Genomic DNA, 22,305 nt, shown 5'->3' with positions numbered 1-22,305 from the left:
AACACAGATCGTCCCCATCTGTGTTTGAGATTGGGGAGGTTTGCTGGCTGTGTTATATTTGGGGTCCATCTCCCCTGCATCCAGGGGTACCCAATAGTACATCTTCCTATCCAGCCCGGGGGAAGCCAGGGCCATAGGTTAGTTCCACATATCCATTGAGTCCCATTGGGTGCTGGCCAAATAGTTTTAGGTCTAAAAAGCCAATCTGTTCCAAACCAATCATTGGCTTGTAAAACTATAATTTTTTGACATTGTGACTCTGGGGTCCATCCTAATTCTCGAGTAGCATTAGGCCACGTGTCATAGGTATGGTTTCGCTGTTCCCAACAGAGTGGGGCCTTTTGGTTTAAGTGCCCAATAGTGGGAGTGAGCCATAAATCTCCGTCCCAAATCTGATAATAACCATCTTTATACCTGTGACATATTGATGGTGCAGGTAGTGGAAGGAGAGAATTAGATGGGCCTATATGGGATTTAATAGTAGAGGACGTCTGAAGGTTAGTCTGGTTTAAAGTGAAAATCTTTCCATGACCAGGTTGTGATAAAGTTTCATTTATAGGCCATAAATTAACATCTGCACGAGAGGCATTTTGTAAATAGGGTCTTTCTTTCTTTTGTTGTAACATTAAGGATTTTAAGTTTATCCAGTCCTTTCCTTGTAATGGGGATACCCACCAAGGTAGTCCAGAAGTGCTGGAAAGGTGGGTAATAGTCCACATATCCAGCAATTATCTTTCTGTAACCTAATGGCATATTGTTGAGCCCACATTAGAAAAGAGTTAGCTTCAGTTGGTCTGTTTATGGTAACAAAGAGAAAGAGAAGGAAAAGTTTACATATCACCATTTTCTCTGCAGAAGAGATACTTTAGGTCCTCTACTGGAGTGCAGGAGTATCGTTCCTCAGTTTCTTGGGAAGAAGAAGTCTCTATGGGTATCGGCTCAGGATGGCAGGCCTTAATCCGAGAGTGGTGGATCCAATTCTCCTGTCCCAGCACCTTTACTGCAGAAGGGGTGGATAAGATTACGGAAAAAGGTCCTTTCCAAATAGGGTCTAAGTTTGGAGAGTTTGAAGGAATGGTCTTAATCATAACTAGATCTCCAGGCTCATATAGAGGTGGAGAAGTAACTGGCTCAGATATAGGGTACTTGCGAATTTCAGCCTGAAATTTGGCCAACTTTGTGATATGAGTTACTAGATCTGCAGTTTCTTGGTCTTTAAGAATATCATTTCTTAGGAATGGTCTCCCATATAGGAGCTCAAATGGGCTGAGCCCTAATGTCTTTGGGGTGTTCCTGATTCTGAGCAGTGCTAAAGGAAGCACCTTAGGGAACCTGGGCAGATCTTACTAATTATCCCATGCCTTTCTCTCAGTCCTACAACCTGAATTGCTAAAGTTTCTGACCAACGAAGGAAGGGGAGCATCCAGGAGGGATTGGATGCGGGGTTGGGAGTGTTGCATGGCCCATGGCCCATACGGAGGCAAATGTGATTGGGGCTTTCCCTCAGTGCCATTCATCTACCGATCACCCTAGATACCCCTGAGGGCTGTCGGGAGGGGGCTCAAGAGAAAGGAACCTTAAGAATACGTCTGAGTGTAGCCCAGACCGGAATTCCGCAGTTGTTCCAAACTCTTTCCTCCACCTCCACGCATCCGAGGCAGATCGGGATTCGGGACACTGTGTACTCACGCCAATTGCTCTCCAGGCCCAGACAGAAAAGTTGGAAGCAGCTTTGGCAGAACCCAACATGCCTGCTCTGTATAGAACAGGTGATTGAGAGCTGTCTAGGCCGGGAAACCTCTCACCCGAGTCTTGAAGAGTGGCGGCTGCACTAATTGCGTTTAAGTAGCCGTCGGGTGCCCACCTTACCCTCCAGAAAGAAAGAGAGAGAAAGATGCACCTCAAACAGACATGGGGTGCGTGCACTTACCTCGGTGTAGAATCTCGGTCTGGGACCTCCAATATGTTACCGCTGTTGACCGGTGACGAGTCCTTGCTTCCCCAATGTTGAAGAATAACACCAGAGAGCACGCCGAGGCAAGGTCAGAGTAGAAATTAGAAGTTTATTAAAGGACAGCAGAAAAGACTTCTCCCGGAGGAAGAAGGGGACCCAAGAGGTGGAATCCGTGGAAGGGATGTTGTCTCCCCTTTTTATAGTTCTTTCAGTGATGGAATGTAGGTGGGAAGGCCCGAGGGGTGGGACACAGGTGGGCCAAAAAGTAATCTGGTCAGGAAGGACTTCTGAGTCAGCACCTTTTTGATGGGGGCTGTTCATTAACATTTCTTTGAGGTGGACTTTGGCCTAGGGCCTTTTGGGACTTCATTAACATTCCATGAGTTGTCCTGTGTTTTCCCGAGTCATTCTCCACACGGCCTCCATTTTAGATTTCACTCGATATTAGACCCGATTTACCTAACTACACTGACTACCTAATTTTAAATCTGGCTTCATTAAGCCAAAATTTTTATGTAATCATTGAGCTGATTTTTCTCTGAATGCCACATATTTTTATGTGAAAGTATATAGTACATACTTTTTTTCCTTTCCAGTGTGCTGGATATCAAACCCAGGGTCTCAAGTATGCTAGGCAAACAACTACTCTACCACTGAACAAAGATAGCTATATATTGTATTAGGAAAGAGTTGTTAAAGAGATAACAAAACTGTTTTATGAAGCACTAAATTATTTCATAGCTTTCTTCTTATATCATGGAGATTTGGGATAATATTGACTTTTAATGTAATGTAACTTGCAAAGTGATTTTTATATTGAAAGTTAATGTTTTGAAGGTTGTATTAAGATTTTTTTAAAAGTCTGTGCTTTTTCACAAAGGCATAAGCAGAAAATTTTAGTAGGGTGTTTTTATTTTTACTATTTTCAGAGATAATAAGAAAAGGTAGATAACAAATTAATATGTTGTATGACCATGCTTATCAAACTGCTATATGCTTATCCCTCTTCAGTCATCAAGTCACTTATAGCATGTCTGCTTGATGAATAATTTTACTCATGGAAAGCATTTTTGTATTTTTCTTATAAAGCAAATAATATACTTGATGGATTAGACTGTAAAATTTGTTTGTATTTAAAGAGAATATACAAGAGCATACCAAGAAAATGCCGTTAACAATAGATTACTTAAGCATCCTATTCCTTGTCCAGAACTAGAGTGTTGATGGGAGTTTTCTGTAATTGGGGTACTTAGGTGAAAAATCTTGAAAATTACAATAGGAAATCTTCTATCAGAGTTGTGAGAATTTTAAATACTTCAAAATGGCCTGTTATCTTGACCAGTTCTGGATTTTTTTCCAGCATTTAACTGTTAAGTTGGAACCTGAAACTCCTGGATCTTAGGAACATATTTTCCAACTCTTAGAAATTAGTACTTTAGAACTAAATAGACTGTTGGGTATCTATCTGTATTGTTATAGGGCTTTATCTAAGGTTTACTTTGAAGAATGAGGAGGACCAACTTCCTTATAGAAATCAAGCCTTTGGCTATTTAAGTGCCTGATTCTGTCAGTTGTTTGTTTTAGACGAGATCCATCCTCTATCTGACCTGCTTTCCAAAGCCAGTTTTGGATTCTCTTTCCCCATTTGGAAAATAAATAATTACAAGAGGCCTCAGACAGAAAAACAGACCAAAAATTGTGGTGGTTTAAGTGTGAGTTTAACTTTCAGTTATCTGGGGAGTGATTTTCCAGTCTGTTCATTATTTGAGTGTTTTGGATTCTCTAAATGCAGGTTTTTGAATTTTAAGCTTATATTTGATTATAATATCTTACAGTTGGCTAACCATTTGGTAAAAACATACCAAACCTCTAATTAATTCTACTCAGATTGATATATACAAGAAGAAAATGTATATAAATATTTTATTAGTTTACAATAGAGAGATATATTATTAATCTGGTATCAAAAACAGCAACCATAAAGAAAATGTGATTGGTGGTATCACATTTAAAGCCAAAATTATACAAAAAGAAATAAAAACCTAAAAGGGTAAATTATAAATTGAGAAAACATATCTATGTGACAAAATATCACTGAATCTTATATATAAAATATGATTATAACCATAAGTGGAATTAAAATTAAAAATTATAATCATGAAATTCAAATACATAAATTTAAAACATTTAAAGTTTTTTAGTTATAATTGATATGTGAATTTAATGATGTATATGTTAAATATTGAAATGGAAAACATTAAGAGATCATTTTTAATGTAAACTATCTGGGATCAATTGGTGGTATTACATACCAACAAGTCTTATAAATGTGTACATAAGTCTACAGGAATTTTATTGTTAGAAAGTTATAAGGAAATAATCTGACAGATGTGTAAAATCTTTAGTTATAATCATGATTGCTTTGTTTTAAAAAAAAAAAAATCAAATCCCCTAATTGGGAATATTGGTTTTTTTGTTTTGTTTTGATATTGTACCAGGGATTAAACCCAGCGTCTCTTAACCACTGAGCCATATCCCCAACCTTTTTTTGTTGTTGTTGTTTTATTTAGAGATAAGGTCTTACTGAGTTGCTGAGTCTGGCTTTGAACTTATGATCTTCCTGCCTCAGCCTCCTGAGGTGCTGGGATTATAGGTGTGCACCACCTCACCAGTGGAATGCCAAGAAAGTTTGTTATGGAAGATGTTTTTTTAGGAATCTATATGTGATCCCTAAAGAAAGGGGATGGAAATGGAGTTGGCAGAAGTCAAAATGCAATGCAAACAGGACAAAGCCTTAGCCAACCACATGGGGAAATTTATAGTATCCACATGAGGCTGAGATGGCTGGGCCTCTGTACCTCTACTTTGCTTAGTTACAAGGTTCAGGCTGTCCTATGAAAGGTGTGAGAGTAGGCTAAGTGGTTCTGTGTATCTAAGGCTGACCCTGAAGGGCAGATATTTATCGCTTCTCTACTAACCACACTCTCCTGCTCTTCCTTGAAAGGGAGTCTGGGTACTTAATCCCCCACAGAGGCCCCAATGTTATCCCCTTTCTGTATATTATCTTTGTTGTTTTGACCATTTCTGTCAGAAGTTAAGAAAAGCAGGGTAAGAGAATTGAGAAGGACAGTGGAAAGAGGGTGAGTATTTTATTGCAAGGGCTTTTGGGGATGGGTATATTTGAGCAGAGACCAAATGATAAGAAATGAACCATGGAAAGAAAAAATATTCCAGTCATGAGCACAGCAAGTGTCAGAGTCTGTGTGGTTGTGGCAGAGATAAGAATTTAAATGTGTTAAAACATCAAAAGTGCTTAGAATTTTACACTTTAAAACTGATATCCTGAAAGATATTTCAGAGCTGTTTGGGGATGTATTTGCAACCACCTCTTTGCATATAATACAATGGAGTAGATAAAGCTAAATTATTCATACTTGGTTGATTTTTTTTTTTTCCTTTCAGCAGTGGCTTTTTAAAAAGTAGGGTTATCTTGCTATGTAAGAATAGTAATCAAATGAATGCAAATTTGTGTCTCTGATGAAAGTCTTCTGTAGGTAAATTTGTAGAATTATCACTTAGGCTCTTTATGTTACTTATTGGTTTGATGTTACTGTTTCTAATGCCTTTTGTCTTTGGCATAAATTAAATAATGTGTACCTAAAATTTAAAAAGTTGAAAATGGTAGATTCATCAGTATTTCCATGGTGGCTAGAATTATCCAGCTGGCTAATAAGCCCACAAGACAGCTGAATCATGAACAAACCCATTTAATTTCCACTAATCATTGCTCATACATTTGGAGACCCTCACTGTTCAGTTTTAAAGGGAAAGCGTGTAAATACTTTTTAAAAAATCAGGACACTTTTATTACCTCATGAACTCTTTAGAACACCTTCCTACACCCCCAGGAGAATTGAATCATCTGTAGGGAAGCTTTACTGTGTATTCTAATACCTTCTTGTTCATCTTTGAAGTCTCAGCTTACTCTAAGTCACACTCATCCTGCCCAAGTCTAGGTTAGATAACTTTGCTGTATGCTCTTCTAAATCAACCTGTACCAATCCTATGAGAGCACATGTGCCATCTCATTGTAACTACATATTTGTCTTTTTATCCCACTATACCAGAATATGCTTGGGGGAAAGATTATATCTTCTCCATTTTATTTTCTCCCCATAATATAAGCAAATGACCATTATTGATGCTTAAAAAACAATTCATGTGGTTCCAGAAAAAAAGTTGTGGTAAATTAAACATTATAGCTGTAAATTAAACATTATAGCAGTGGGGGAACTAGGCAACAGCCTCTGTTTGGCTCAAATAACAAAAAGGTAAGGATACATTAGATGCTTTTTAGAAGTTAAGCATATCTTAGCTTGAGTTAACACAGTAAAATTAGTAGTCATCAGTATTTCTGTTAGGCATACTATTGGATGCCCCACCATACCCCATTAGATTTTGCAGATGAAACTGAGGCTTAAAAAGATGAAAGAATGTGATTTATTCAAGGCCACAATTTATAAATTCATGTTTGTTAGGGTTTAACTATTAGGTGTCTCCCAAAGCTCATGTTTGAGGCAATGTAAGAAGGTTTAGAGATGAAATGATTGAGTTATAACGGCCTTAACCTAATCAATGTGTTAATTCTCTGATAGGTATTGATTGGTGACCATAGGTAGGGTGTGGTTGGAGGAGGTGTTTCATTGGGGGGATATACCTTTACGGTATGTATTTTGTTTCTGTCCTTCTCAGTTCTCTCTCTCTCTCTTTTTTTTCTCTCTCTCTCTCTGTGCTTCCACATTCCTGGCTGCTTTCCTCTGCCACACACTTCTGCCATGATGTTCTACCTTACCTCCTCTAAAATTGTCAGGTTTTTTGGTCATAGTAGCAAAAAGGCTAACTAAAACAAATATGTCTGACATAAAGCCTTGGTCTCTGTCTCTCAATTAAAAGACGTATCCAGAATAGATGGATACTCTTTAGTACTTGCTTATACAACATCTGGAGTATTGGTTTTTGTTTTGTTTTGTTCGTTTAAAAAGATATATTGGCATCATGAAAAAGGGTCGTCAAAGGGGAGAGGAATCTGAGCAAGACTGCTTTGAGGGACAGCTGAAGGCATTAAGAAGGGTTTGCTTAGAGAAGGAACATGCTCTCTGTATGTCTACAGAAGTTGGAAGAAACCATGGCCAGAGAACAGATGTTACCAGGAGGTAGATTTAGGTTATCTTAAGCAAAACTTTTTAGGAAGAAATTTCTAAAAATAGAATGGCAGAGTCAGACATTGTGGTGCACACCTGTTTTCTGTTACTCCAGAGACTGATGTGGGAGTGTTCCTTGAGTCTAGGAGTTCAAGAACAGCTTGGGAAACAGTGAAATTGCATCTAAAAAAAAAAAAAAAAATAGTAAATAAAAAATAAAAATGACTTTTCCAAAACTAAGGCCCTATTCAAGTAGTAAAATTGCTGATAAAATTTTTGTAAGCATTTTAAATGCCAGAAGGAGCATTTAAACAAATTCATAATTTAATCACAGCTCTAGAATAAGTGGTAGGGTTATTTCTATTTTTTAGATAAATAGTAACATACTGATTTGTCCAAGGCTTCTGCAGCATATAATTGGCAAAACCAGAATGAGATCCCAAGTCTGCTGACTCAAGATCTTGTGCTCTTTTCCACTTTAAAAGGCAGATGACCATGTATCATTAGTGCTACAGAAGAAATGCCCATATTTGGGAAAGAAGTTAGTCTGGATGATTGTCAGATACCCCTCTGACTTTGAAAATCTTTGATTTTTCTGAATATTAAAAGTTGACCACATTAGCTTATTCATACTTCTTTTAAAACTTTTCCGAATCCATTTCCTAACATATTTATCTTTAGATTTTGTTTATTCCCCACCCCATTACCTAGTAGTTTCTAAAAACCTTGCTTTGTCTCTTTATATTCCAGTCTTTTTCAGTCCCATACCTGCTCTTATTTAGTGGCTTCTTCTGTTGTATCTTCAAGAGGACAAAAATCGTAATAAACCAGTTTCCTTTCTTTACTTCTTCCCTGGACTGCCCTTCCAATTTAATTTTGCTACAGAAGACACCTAGTAATGTTTATTTGCTTTTATGTGACATCTGCGACTGTAATATCTGGTTTAGAAGTATCATAGTATCATAGTATTTAGTAGTATCATAGTAGCAAAAATGCTAACTAAAACAAGTAGGTCTGACATAAAACCTTGGTCTCTGTCTCTCAATTAAAAGATGTATCCAGAATACACCCTATCTTTATAAACAAAATACCAAGCTGCCCTACTTTCTCCCTCACCACCTACCAGTGCCACCTGTATGTTCTTTGACATTTTTCTTTCCCCTCAGATCATATTCTGCTCACTTATAAGGCCTCCTATATCTCTTTGTGATTTTATTCTCTGATTTTACTCTTGACTTACTTTTTTAAAAGTAGGCTTTATTGTTAGAGCATTTTTTGGTTCATAGCAATATAGAGCAGAGATTTCTCATATATCCCCTGACCCAACACATGCAGAGCCTGCCCCATTATTAACATTACCCAACAGGGTAGTACATTTGTGACAGTAATGAAACTCCCATTGGTACATTATTATTATCCAAAGTCCATATTTAATGTTATGGTTTGCTCCTATGTACATTATGTGGGCCTGGACAATTGTTTAATGACATGTGTCTACCTTAAAAACATAAAGTTTCACTGCACTAAAAATCCTTTGTACTCTGCCTATTTATCCCTCCCTCATAACTATTGTAGCCACTGACCATTTTTTTTTTAACCATAGGTAAATTAACATGATGGATTTCTCCAAGCTACCCAAAATAATCGATGAAGATAAAGAAAGCACATTTGGTTATGTTCATGGGGTCTCAGGGCCTGGTAAGTAATGTGTAAGACTAAGGATTCCTAACTTTGATTAATGTCTTTTCAGGATGTTTTAGGTAGAGGCATGCAAGTTTCTGTTTACCTAAATAAATTCTGTCTTTAAAAGATCTTTTAATGACTGTGGACTAAAGTAATGTCTCTATCATAAGAGTTCGTCTAGCATTGATCATGTAAATTTGAGTCATTGAGGTACTACTTTGTGTTATCCTATTTATGTTTATATTAGGTAAATGTATAACTGGTGTTTATTTTTACCTATATCTTCTATTTTCTTCTTGTTGTTAAATTTGAGGTTAAAAAAAAAGCTATAAAGTTTATAGCTTTTAGTATGTAATGCCTTGAAGATAGCAGGCATTCTGTTAATCTATTAATTTGTTTTGAACTTTAATAATTATCTTCAAAGAAGATAATTAGCTGGCTACCTTTGAGAGGGAAACTTAAGGACCTAATACTGTAATGGAAAGCAGTTTTTTTTCTTTTTTTTTTTTAATTTCTTCTAATTAGTTATACATGACAGAAGAATGCATTTTGACACATAAATGGAATATAACTTCTCATTTTTCTGGTTGTACATGATGTGGAATTACACAGGTCATGTAATCATATATGCACTTAGGGTAATAATGTCCAATTCATTCTACTATCATTCCTACCTCATACCCACTCCCCTCCTTTCACTCCCCTCTATCTAAAATACCTCTATTCTTCCCTAACACCTCCCTGCCCCACCCCCAAGCCTTATTGTGAATTAGCATCCACATAGCAGAGAAAGCTTTTGGCCTTTGGTTCTTTGGGATTAGCTTATTTCGTTTAGCATTATAACTCCATCCATTTACCAGCAGATGCCATAATTTCATTCTTCTTTATGGTTGAGGAAAGCTCCATTGTGTATATATACCACATTTTCTTTACTCATTCATCTGTTGAAGGGCACCTAGGTTGGTTCCATAGTTTAGCTATTATGAATTGAACTGCTATAAATGTTGATGTGGCTGCATCATTGTGGTATGATTATTTTAAGTCCTTTGGGTGTAAGCCAAGGAGTGGGATAAATAACTGGGTCAAATTGTAGTTCCATTCCAAGTTTTCTGAGGACTTTCCTTACTGCTATGGAAAGTAATTTTTAAACTTTATATCCATTCTGCCAAAACTTGAGAATACTGCTTTTTTTTGGCTGGGGATGGCGGGTACCAGTGATTGAACTCAGGGGCACTCAACCACTGAGCCACATCCCCAGCTCTATTTTGTATTTTATTTAGAGACAGGGTCTCACTGCATTGCTTAGCGTCTTGCTTTTACTGAGGCTGACTTTGATACTTGATCCTCCTGCCTCAGCCTCCTTAGCAGCTGGGGTTAAAGGCGTTGTGCCATTGTGCTAGGTGGGAGTTTTACTTTTTACATAATGAATCTCATTTCATTATTCATTTTGTTGTAGAACATTTTCACTACAAAATTTGATTCACAGTATCCTTAGGTAAAACATGCCCATTGATTTATTATTGTTAATGCCTTGAAAATTCATTTTTCCTTAAATCTTCTTATAAATCTTGTGCTATAGTCTTTTTCTTACTCTAGTCATGGTGGAAATGATTATACTATTTTTGCTATTTATGCAAATGAAGGCTATCGGTCACTGTGCCTCTTTTTTCCTAAGAACTTGGTATTTGCTCACTGGCATATAATAAAACAGTTATTCATTTATATATTTCATTGTTTACAATTTCTTTTGCCATTAAGAGAAACAATTTTCCTCTTAAAGATAATGAGGGTCTTTAGGACAGACAAAGTAAACATAAGAAATTTCAGAGAAAAGAACAACATCAAAGACTTTAGGTAAAATCATTCTGCAGAAATGTGGTAAACTGCTCCTGGTACCAATCTTAATTCTTAAGTACCTAATAGAGAAATAGCAGTCTTTTTGGCTCATGAAATAGGATTTTAAAGATCATTGTCTGTAATATTTCAATGGATCTTAATTTTTCTTATAGTAGATATAAAAGTAAATATCAAATCTTTGTATATATAACAGGTTAGGTAAATATTAACACTTTCAGAGTTTCCGCTTAAATCTTGCCTATTATGTAATTCTAATTAGTTATATCAGAAGGCTAAATATTAAGAATGGCTTTATTCCTGCATATTTCTAAAAATATGGCAACTTTCTTTTCCTTCCAGAAGAGATTTTTGCTTACTAGACAACATGGTCCAGATTAGTAAGATTTATTCATTTATTTATTTATTAGTTGTAGTTGGACACAATATCTTTATTTTATTTATTTATATGTGGTGCTGAGGATCAAACCCAGAGCCTCACACGTACTAGGCGAGCACTATACCACTGAGCCACAACCCCAGCAAAAAAAAAATAGTAAGATCTTATTCTGACTCAAATTTTATAAGAAATTGGGGTTCATAATTGGGACTTTATCCAATGGCGGTGATTAATTATAAACATTGTTTATGAAAAAAAATTGACAGATGCATGTGAGCTATTCTATGTAGAGCTATCATTAGTTTATAAAAAGGGCTTCCAGGAGAGTTTTAAGAACCACTGAATTAAATATTAGAAAGTAAAAATGTTTCTTTAAGTATTATTTATCAAAAATACTGATAGTACAGCAAACTGAGAATTGTTGTGGCATTCTAAAGCTTTTATTCCAATTTTAATTTTTTTAATGTTTGAAAACCCATTATTACATGTTTTATAGTAACCTGAGTTCATCAGAATATGCCTCAGGATAACCAGGAAAGAATTTGCCTAATAGATGTCAGACATTTGAAAATAGTTTTCATGTATAGTGTATAAATTAATAAACTTTAGCCTAATTTATTTTGTTTACCTCTTTATGTCATGTATTAAACATACATCTTTATGTGAAACTACGAGTGTGTTCCATAATGGTAGTTTTATCTTTGTTTTGAATGCATTATAAAGTCATGTTATTGTATTTACAGAGCACCAAAGTCTTAAGTCATCTAAACAGTCTTTTTTTTCTTCAGTGGTTACGGCCTGTGACATGGCAGGTGCAGCCATGTATGAGCTGGTAAGAGTGGGTCACAGTGAGTTGGTTGGAGAGATTATTCGATTGGAAGGTGACATGGCTACTATTCAGGTGTATGAAGAAACTTGTATCCTTTTTAATTCAATTTCCGGCCACTTTCTGTGTATTTGAATTCAAGTATTTAAGCCAAAGGTAAAAGCAGCAACTGCTAGTCATATTAGAAGCAGAAAAAGTAGATGTCATAAAGAGTCTGGATATATATACATACACATACATACACATATACACATGTTTATATATACATGCATACATATGTATATATGCTTCTGATATAGGAGTATATTGAAAAAAGGAGAAAAGGTGCTAGGAATCAGTACTGTTATTTTAAGGAATTAGTATTAATGTTTTGAATTTTCTTTGCTCTTGATGTTTCAGGAGTTCATAGACTTCAGGGGTATGCAATTGGAATTTTTTCAGGACACATAAGGCATAAATGGAATAACAGTATTGATTTGTGTGGTTAAAATTCTCTAGCCATAATTTCTGTTTAAAATAATAAAGCTATCGTTAAATCAGTTACCAGTCTGTCTTCATTCTGATGAATAGCACTAGGTGACACGTTCCATTACAACTTTAGCACTAGGAAATCCTTATTGTTTGGTTATTAATATACTGGCTTTTAAACAATTTTCTTTGAAAAATGAAGAGTTTAAGACTTGAGTCTTGTGAAGAGGAATCACCTTTGGGGGCATTCATATATATCTTTGTTTAAATCAGCATTAATTATTTGGGTATTTAATCAAGTTTTATTTTATGCTACTTTTTTGACCATTCTAAAATTCATACTTGCTGGTAACTGGTTTTCCTGTTCAAATACTGGGTGCTAATTTAAAACAAAATCATCTGAAAAAATAAATCTAAACAAAAATATTTTTTTTCCTATTGCTACCTTTATGTTTATTTAATCATTTGAGGGGACCTGCTGGACATTGAATAGGGCCTCTCCATGCTAAGCACAAACTCTACCATTGAGTTATACCCCAGCCCTATTTAATATTTTACATGACTTAAACATTTAAAATAAATGAAAATAAATACAGTGGCAACCTTTCCTAATTTTGTTATCCTGTACGTTGTCAGTTTTCAAAATACACAACCACTTTAATTGACTCCTTTTATTATATATCCTTCTTGTTTCTTAATTGCACAACTAAGCAAATATGTATTTTTCCTTTCTTTTTCCCCCACAAGATGGCATTTTATGTGCACTATTCTGTGTCCTACTTTTTTCACTTAAAAATATGTGCGTTACAGAAGATGTGCATGAATAATGTATTAAATAAAATAAAATATTGGTAAAATCTAGATGATAGAGGGAGTTTACTGAAAAATTCTTTCAGCTTTGTTTAGGTTTAAAAAATTTCATAATCAGATACTGAGAATAAAAATGTTTATTTTGGAGAGCTTTCTAGAGAGATTCATACATGCTCCTATCCTTTTCTTCTAGTTACATATAATTCCATCATATGGGCGTATCACAGTTTATTAATTGATTTCTTAATGACAGAAAATTTAATTGTTTCTAATCTTTTGCTTTTATCAACAGTGCTACAGTGTAACCATGGTATGAATTCACAGAAGTTGGCTCCTAGGTTAAGATTTAACCATTTAAAAAAAAAAAGATTTAACCATTTTTAATTTCAATAGATATTGCTAAATTGCTTTCAGTGAAAAGTGGTACTGATTTTACTCTTATGAACAAATACTAGAGAACAAGGTGAATTTATTGTGCTTATTTACATATTTTACACTTTTCCTTTCAAAGTCACTTCTTTAGTTCTTTATGTTTTTGTCCAGGTACTATTGTCTTTTAGGGAGACTACTGTTCTATAGTGGTGTGTTTGAAATGATGAATTAATGAGAGGCTTGTCTTTTATTTTTAGCCCTGTGGTTCCCAAACTGCAAAGACACTGGGCAACTGCAGTAAACTCATGTGATGCCCAGAATACTTAAAATTTTTGAGGTTAACACAGAAATATTAGATATCTTGTCAGATACTACATGAACTAGCAGCTTGAGATAATAAACATTTTTATTATTTTGCTGTATTACATTCTTGTTGGTGGTGTCATATCTTTGCAAAGCTGAGTGTTTGGTGGTTGCTAAGCTAAAAAGCAAGTAGGTAAAAGTCAGTATGGAATATGGGTTTCCATTGTGATTGCAAAGTTTGAAAATAGGCATATACATCCTGTTCATAAGAATTACGATTATTTAGGGCTGAAATTTATACTATTTTTTCTTTCAACTGATGCATATTATTTTTTCATCACTACTCAGTTGTTCACATATTTATGTATTTGTTAAGTTGTTTAAACATAACTATTTATTAATTGAAATTATAATTTTTTTGTCCTGGGACACTGTGAACTATTATTGAACTACTAAGGATGCTGTGAATTGAGAAAGTTAGGGAACCTCTACTTTTAAACTGTGATAATTCTTATTGATCATATCCTTAAACTTTCATTGTGAGTTTTCCTCAACCACTATTTCTAGCTGGTGTGTCTGTTGGAGACCCTGTACTCCGAACTGGAAAACCTCTCTCCGTTGAGCTTGGTCCCGGCATTATGGGAGCCATTTTTGATGGTATTCAAAGACCTTTGTCAGATATCAGCAGTCAGACCCAAAGTATCTACATCCCCAGAGGAGTAAATGTGTCTGCTCTTAGCAGAGATGTTAAATGGGATTTTACACCATGCAAAAACCTACGGGTATGTCTACATAACCAAGAATTTCTGAAGTTGGTGAAATAATGTGAAATGAATGTTTAGTGAACTATTTTGTACTCTTAGTCCAAATAAAAATAGACTACATGAGCATAGTTTAAATTTTTCCTTAAATGCGTTGTAGGATTAAAGAACCAGTATGTTTTTTTGATAAGTGAAGCAAATTGTTTTTATAGCATCAGAAGTGATTCTATTTGTTTATTTGAACACTAAATGTTAAATGCATTTTTCTCTAGGTTGGTAGTCATATCACCGGTGGAGATATTTATGGAATTGTCAATGAGAACTCGCTCATCAAACACAAAATCATGTTACCCCCACGAAACCGAGGAACTGTCACTTATATTGCCCCACCTGGGAATTATGATACCTCTGTAAGTATCACTTGAACTTTATCCCACAGAGCAGCCCTATTTATATATTATAGTTGCTCCATTTTGATGCTGTAAATAGTTTTGGGATATAGCTCAGTTGGTAGAGTACTTGCCTTGCATGCACAAGGCCCTGGGTTTGATCCCCAGCACCAAAGAAAAAAAAAGTGATTGATACTGTAAGTAGTTAAAAGAATTGATATAGGTTTTGAGTGACTCCTAATTTTGTGTGTATCTGTGTGTGTGGGTATTGGAAATCAAACCCAGAACCTTGATCATGCTAAGCAAACACTCTAGCATTGAACTACAGGTCCAGTCCTATACTTATAATGATAATGATAATAATAATAGTTACTTTTGGTACTGGGGATTGAACTCAGGAGGGATGCTCTACCACTGAATCCTTTTTTTATTTTGGGACAAGGATATCATTACATTGCCAAGGCTGGCCCTGAACTTGTGATACTCCTACCCCAGCACTCCAGGGAGATGGGTTATGGCTGTGTGCCACCACATCAGGCTCCTATATCCTTATTTTTTAAGGTTATTTTTGTTTTAACTTGGACTTGGGAGTACAAAAAGCAGAATATATGGTTTCTTTTTTAGTAAGAATATTGTTTTTATGCCTTCTTAACTGATGCTACATTTATTTAAATCCCTTATTCTTCAGGCTTAGATTGAATATACTTTTTTTTTTTTCTCTTTTTTTTTTTTTAAAGTCTCCTAACAAAATATTTCTTTATTATCACAACAAATATTTATTTATCTAAGGATGTTTTATTTTATTTTTTTTTTTTTTTATTGTTGGTTGTTCAAAACATTACATGTTTCTTGATATATCATATGATTGAATATACTTTTGATTTTTGTCAATAGCGTGCACATAATGTATGCATATTGATATATGTATGTATATCATATATGTATGTGATGTAATGTCACATTGTCTAATGGATAATACAAACTCTCACTTTGAACCACTTAAAACTTAATTCTTTAATTTTATTTATAGTCACATAATATCAATTATAATCATCTTTACAGGGCATGAAGATAACTTTATTGAGAAAATCATTACAACCTATAATTTCCTCCTAATAAAATGTGATAAGGGATAATTTTTAAATAATTTCACAAAAATAAGTCTGTGCTCTAAAATATATAGAGGACAAGAGCTGAGTTAAGTTTATAGTTCTGGGTAATCACCTAGCTTTACATAATAGCTTAAAGACTCACTCATTCCAAATGGAGAAACCACCCTAAAACAGATAAGTTAAATTTGTGTTTCAAGAAAATTACAGAATTCTATAGGGTCTTGAACTTTTAAGTTGTGTGTGAATAGTTAAAACAATATCTGTGTTCACAAGTGTTATTATATTACTCATTACCTTTTTGCTTGTATAAATATTTAAGTATTTTAAAACATTCATCTAAAAATAAAAAACGTTCAACTTTATTAAATATTTTAGGATTTTTAATAAATAGCTATTTTTTGTTAAAGCTGTATAAGATCATTATAATAAAACAGACAAAACAGAGAATGGAAAGTAAATATGAAATTTTTACTTCTCCCTAGTCCCAGCAGCATCTTACTATATATCCTTTAAGATTTTCCCAGGCATTTACATATTACTTGTTTAACTATTTCTTTATAGCTTGATATATGCCTTTTTAAAAATATATTTCTAAACTTTAAAAAAATCACTAAAACAATAATGTACCTGGTTAAAAATAATTTAGGACAGTATTTAAAATTGACAATAAAAAATATCAATCTCCCTTCTCACTTCCATGTACCACCTTCCTATTCCCAAGAGAAATTGGGGATTACTTAAATTTTGGAGGAAGAAACATTTACAAATTTGACTGCACTTAAAACCATGCTGTATTTTTATAGGATGTTGTCTTGGAGCTTGAATTTGAAGGTATAAAGGAGAAGTTCAACATGGTCCAGGTATGGCCTGTTCGTCAAGTTCGTCCTGTCACTGAGAAGCTGCCAGCCAATCATCCTTTGCTGACTGGCCAGAGAGTCCTTGATGCCCTTTTTCCGTAAGTTTGGGATGTGTCCTACAGTTTTCTCTCAGAGTTATTATATGTGCCTATCTTTTCATTATCTTTGTAAATAAAGGTGTTATGTGCTTGAAACCATAATAAATTTTATCCAGAGTAATATGGTTCATGTTTATAGAGTCAAACCATTAAAAATAAGTTTTTTCCCCCATGGAGGCAAACACGATTGTTTATTTCTAAAATGTTCTGAAAAACTAAAATTTCCATAAGAATATCTGTGCCAAAACAATGTATTGCTCTTAAGTTATCTTAGAATTAGTAGACTGGTGTTACTGTTCATTAATGATTTCTAAAATCAGCTAGGCTCTTTATGCAGCCAGCATTATTTCTTAATTTGTAGTCTGCTCTTACTATTTTCTTTTCTAAAAAATCTTTTCCTTTATTTGTAAATTTTAGTCTTTATCATATCCTGCTTTATTTCAACAAATGACTTTATCATTTAATTCACAGAAAAGACTGAAACTGCAAGGCAGGAGCTCCTCAACCTCTGATCAAACCAGTGCACTTTTTTGTGTGTGTGGTGCTGGGGATTGAACTTCTGGACTTTGTGCCCTCTACCACTGAGCTGCATTCCCACCCTCCCATGCACTTCTTTTTTTTTTTTTTAGTATTGGGGATTGAACACAGGGGTGCTTAACCACTGAGTTACATCCTCAGCCCTTTTTATCTATTATTTTTGAGACAAGGTCTCCCTAAGTTGCTTAGGGCTTGCTGTTACTGAGTCTGGCTTTGAATTTGCAATTCTCCTACCTCACTCTCTTGAGTTGCTGAGATTATAGGCTTGTGCCACTGCCTCAGGCTGTCCCTCCTGTGCATTCTTAAGGAATTTTCTTAACTTTTTCTTAACTTAATTTTAAGTTACTCTTTGAGTTGTTCTTGCTATTATTATCTCTTTGAGATCTCCATTCTAAGTGGGAGACTATTATGCTAAGTGAAATAAGGCAAATTCAGAAAGCTGAAGGTCAAATGTTTTCTGCTTTGTGGAAGCTAGTCCAGAATAAGTGGGGGAGGGAGTAGGGAGAGAAAGAAAGGGAAGTGGGGATTCCATCAGAATAGAAGAGAGACGGATGGATTAGATGAAGGGCATGGAGAGGAAGGAAGAAGAGATGGGATAGGGGAAGAACAGTAGAATGAATCTGAGCTAACTTACCCCTGTACATATATGAATATACTGCTGTGAATCTCACCATCATGTATGTCCACAAGACACTAACTTAAAAAAAAAAAAATGGAAGTAAATAGCAAAAAGATCAGTAGAATAGAGGGAAGGAAACGGGGAGGAAAGAGGATAGTGAGAACTACTAGGGACTGAATTAGAGCAAATATATTCCATGTTTTATAATTATGTCAAAATCAATCCTAGTGTTATGTATAACTAAAAAAAATTAAAAATCTTCATCCTTTGACTCTTTTTTCTTATTAGTCAGTACCTCCTATTTCCATACCTTTCACTATTCAGCCTAGACTAGACTTAATAGTCTTTCATTCTTATGGCTCTTTGTTACTAATGTAATAAATCTTGTTGTTCCTCTGTATTTTAACATACCACCTAGCAAAATCAATCTAGCTAGCTCCTTTTCTTAACTCTACTCATAGGTATCTAACTCTACTATTGGGTAGCAATCCTTCTGCATTTCACTAGTTATACTTCTCAGCAGCTATTTCAAAATATTCCACTTGCCTCAGATCTTTAACTCCACCCTTCTTTCTTCTTTCTTTATAAATGAACATTCTGGATCTTTCATAGAGAAATTAGAAAGCATGAGTTTTGGAACCCCTTAGAGGCACTTGACCACTGAGCCACATACTCAGACCTATTTTGTATTTTATTTAGAGACAGGGTCTCACTGAGTTGCTTAGCACCTCACTTTTGCTGAGGCTGGCTTTGAACTCTTGATCCTCCTGCATCAGTCTCCCAGGTCATTGGGATTAGGGGCGTGCACCACTGCGCCCAGCTCTTCTTTTCTTTTTCTGGAGCTTATCTCCTGTCATGTCTCCTCAAAGATCAGAGTCATCTTCCCTTTCTCTCCTCTCTAATGATAAAAGTCTATCTTCTACCCTCTCTTTCTTTCCAACTTGTCATTACTTTTCTCCTCATCTTCATTGACAAACATTTTGAAAGAGTAAGAAAGTTGTCTCTGCTTTTCCCACTCTCACCATACTCTGCCCTTTTTTATATGAATCCCTTGAACTACCTCGCTGCTGTCATCAGTCACTCCCATTCTTGATCAAGAAATATATTTTCTTAATCCCTACAGCTTTGAATATTGGTGTCACTCTTTCCTTGAAACACCCTCTTTTTTTTGTTCTTCCTAATAGTTTCTGTGTACAAGTTCTTATTCTGTTGTAAACTTCTCCCCTTAAGTTTTGGTACTTTTTAGGATTTTTGCTTTTCTAAAGCTTCTTTGTCCTTACTCTGTCACTTACTCTGTCTCTTGGGATGACTTTTATAAACTCTCCTGATTTAAATATTCATCCATGTGTGATGACTCTTTTCTGTATCTTTATCCCAGACCTTTCCTGACTTCCAGATTTATATATCTACTTCTGATAATACCTTTTGAGTATCCTACAAGTGCCTCAGTATCAGCATATTCAAAACTGAATCCACCTTAATCACCACCCCTTCTTTGAAACTTGTTCCTTTTCTTTGTTGCCTCTTCACAGATGTCATTTCTGTGACCTCTCAAGGACTGATCTATCTTCCCATATCTAGTTCATCAAATGCTTTTATTCTGTTTTCTAAATATTTTTATCTGTGTTTTTAATTCCTATTCCATTACTGTAGTTAAAGCCCCGCCCTAATTCCTGCAATGATTACTTGTAATCAGACTTGCTGTCCTCAGTTTTGCTTTCTTTCTAGGTGGTTTTCCATATGACATAATGGTCCATCTAAAACATATCTGATCCTGCACTCTTTTAATTAAAACTCTTTATGTATTTTTCATTGCTCTTAAAAAATAATACTTATCATGAATTTCTTACAAAGTCACCCATCATCTGGCTATTGCCTACTTTCCAGCATTGACTCAGCCACTCATCTGCCCAACTACTTCCTTAAAGGCCATCTTCTAGGAATATTGGAAAGACTTTTAATTCCTCAAGCAATGGTCTCTCCTGCCCCTGGACCTTTGGGCATGCTGTTCCCTCTGCTTGGATTGGTATTTCCTTTTATCTGGCTGACTTCCATTTCCTTCAAGTCTTACCTACTTTCAGGTCCTCCTGCTCCAAACCAGTGTCAGACTTTTCACATTGGATTGATAAATTTCCAAATTGGGTATACCCAGTCCCATCCCCACTCCAGGTTAAATTGATTTGGCAGAAGTATGGAGAGCCATTATGAGAGAAGTATGCAGAGAAATGTGACATGCCTTAGTCTATCAAATACCTAAAAGGTTTGGAGGAAAACAATTTTGATGCATATTAGTTTTATATTGGAAAAAAGTCTGTTTTTATAATTAAGGATGCAATGGTTCCATGAATTTTTAAGATAAAGCATAATATTACAAAGACTTTTCCTTTAGAATTACATCCCGTTTTTCCTGATCACACCCTTCCCTCACACACACAAAGAGTGGCATCCACTTTCTGTTGCCACTTTTTATGGAGAGTTTGGCAGCTAAATGGTATCATAATCACCAGCTGATTCACCAGTTAGTTTATCTCACTGGAATCTGAGCTTTGTGAATACAAGAACATCACTGTTTTATTGGCTGTTTGTTGTCTCTCCAGCATCTCCAAGCACAGTTTTTAGTACCTAGAAAAAAGTGCTCAGTAAATAGTTATTGAAAGAGGATTAACATAATACTTTAACAAAACTTTGTTCATTAAACTTTATAGTTGTTTGTATTTTTTATTTTTAATTCCTGTACTGTTTCCCCCCTACCCCAGCAGTATTAGGTGTTGAGCTACTACATCCCTAGTCCTTTTTTTTGTTTATTTTGAAACAAGGTCTTACTAAGTTGTTGAGGCTGGCCTAGAACTAGTGATCCTCCTGCTTCAGCCTCCTGAGTAGCTGAGATTATAGATGTGAGCCACCATGCCTATCCTCCTGTATTGTCTTGTATTGTCATGAACTAATTTTTATAAGCATTCAGAATATTAGCACCATCTTATCGTATTTTCACACTCCTCTTCCTCAGGTGCCTTATGAAATATACTTGGCCTGTTCTGCTAGTAAAGATGATAGAGATGAATAATGATTAAAAGATATTATTAAAGATATTAAAAAGGGGAACAATTACTATATTTATGTGTGTATATCTTATATGTGTGTTTATAGAATATTTCAGAGCATTTTCTTTCCTTATATTTGTTTCACTTACCTACTTTTAAATATTTAATAGAATTTATTAGCAAGCAAAGCGATTCATTAATTTTTTTTTTTTTTTATTTCTTTGTTAGGTGTGTACAAGGTGGAACTACTGCTATCCCTGGAGCTTTTGGCTGTGGAAAGACAGTGATATCACAGTCTCTTTCCAAGTATTCCAACAGTGATGTGATCATTTATGTAGGATGTGGTGAAAGAGGAAACGAGATGTCTGAAGTCCTCCGGGACTTCCCAGAGGTCTGTATGTGGAAAAACTTGAAATACTATTCTAGAGAAAATACCACATATCAACTTTCATGGCAGTTAATAAAGCTTAATATTGGGTCTGGAGTAATGCTCTTCTTTGTCAAGGATATTTTAAAGAAATATCTATGATTTTATATTGAAGGAAAGAAATTTAAATTTTTCAGTCAGACTCTTGAAAGTTTCTCTTTTTGGTATGGAGGTGAAAGATAAAACAGACAAAAATATTTACGTATGTGAACTTTACATAGGTTTTGTGATCTACTAGTTTCTATTGTAGAAATATTTTCTTTTTCATAAAATAATAGATTTCATTTATGAAATGGAAATAATATCTATCTTCATAGCATAGCACCATGGTACAGGAAAGAGCAGTTAGAGTAATAGGGAATATTATTTGGGAAATACGGGTTAGAGGAATTAAACATGGACAAGTTGTGAAAGATAGAGTTGGGGAACCAAAATGTTACATTTAGAACTCAGGAGATTACCTATGGATTTTTTTTTTTACCTCTAGCTCACTATGGAAGTTGATGGTAAGGTAGAGTCAATCATGAAGAGGACAGCTTTGGTAGCCAATACCTCCAATATGCCTGTTGCTGCTAGAGAAGCCTCTATTTATACTGGTGAGTTACAGATTGTCA

General features: G+C 35.1%; 1 protein-coding gene across 1 annotated transcript in view; it reads left to right on the top strand.

Moving 5' to 3' along the window:
* The window catches only part of Atp6v1a (ATPase H+ transporting V1 subunit A), a 59,768-nt gene that overhangs the window by 18,688 nt on the left and 18,775 nt on the right, over window positions 1-22,305 (top strand). Inside the window, exons 3-9 of the mRNA XM_027936029.3 lie at window positions 8,759-8,853; window positions 11,860-11,988; window positions 14,418-14,632; window positions 14,884-15,021; window positions 16,916-17,067; window positions 21,493-21,655; window positions 22,179-22,287. Of these exons, the coding sequence (XP_027791830.1) occupies window positions 8,769-8,853; window positions 11,860-11,988; window positions 14,418-14,632; window positions 14,884-15,021; window positions 16,916-17,067; window positions 21,493-21,655; window positions 22,179-22,287 (991 nt within the window). The 5' untranslated portion in view covers window positions 8,759-8,768. The remainder of the gene's footprint in view (window positions 1-8,758; window positions 8,854-11,859; window positions 11,989-14,417; window positions 14,633-14,883; window positions 15,022-16,915; window positions 17,068-21,492; window positions 21,656-22,178; window positions 22,288-22,305) is intronic.

This window comes from Marmota flaviventris, chromosome 8, assembly GCF_047511675.1.
Source record: "Marmota flaviventris isolate mMarFla1 chromosome 8, mMarFla1.hap1, whole genome shotgun sequence".
Taxonomy (NCBI): Eukaryota; Metazoa; Chordata; class Mammalia; order Rodentia; family Sciuridae; genus Marmota; species Marmota flaviventris.
This window is presented reverse-complemented; position numbering and strand designations above follow the sequence as displayed.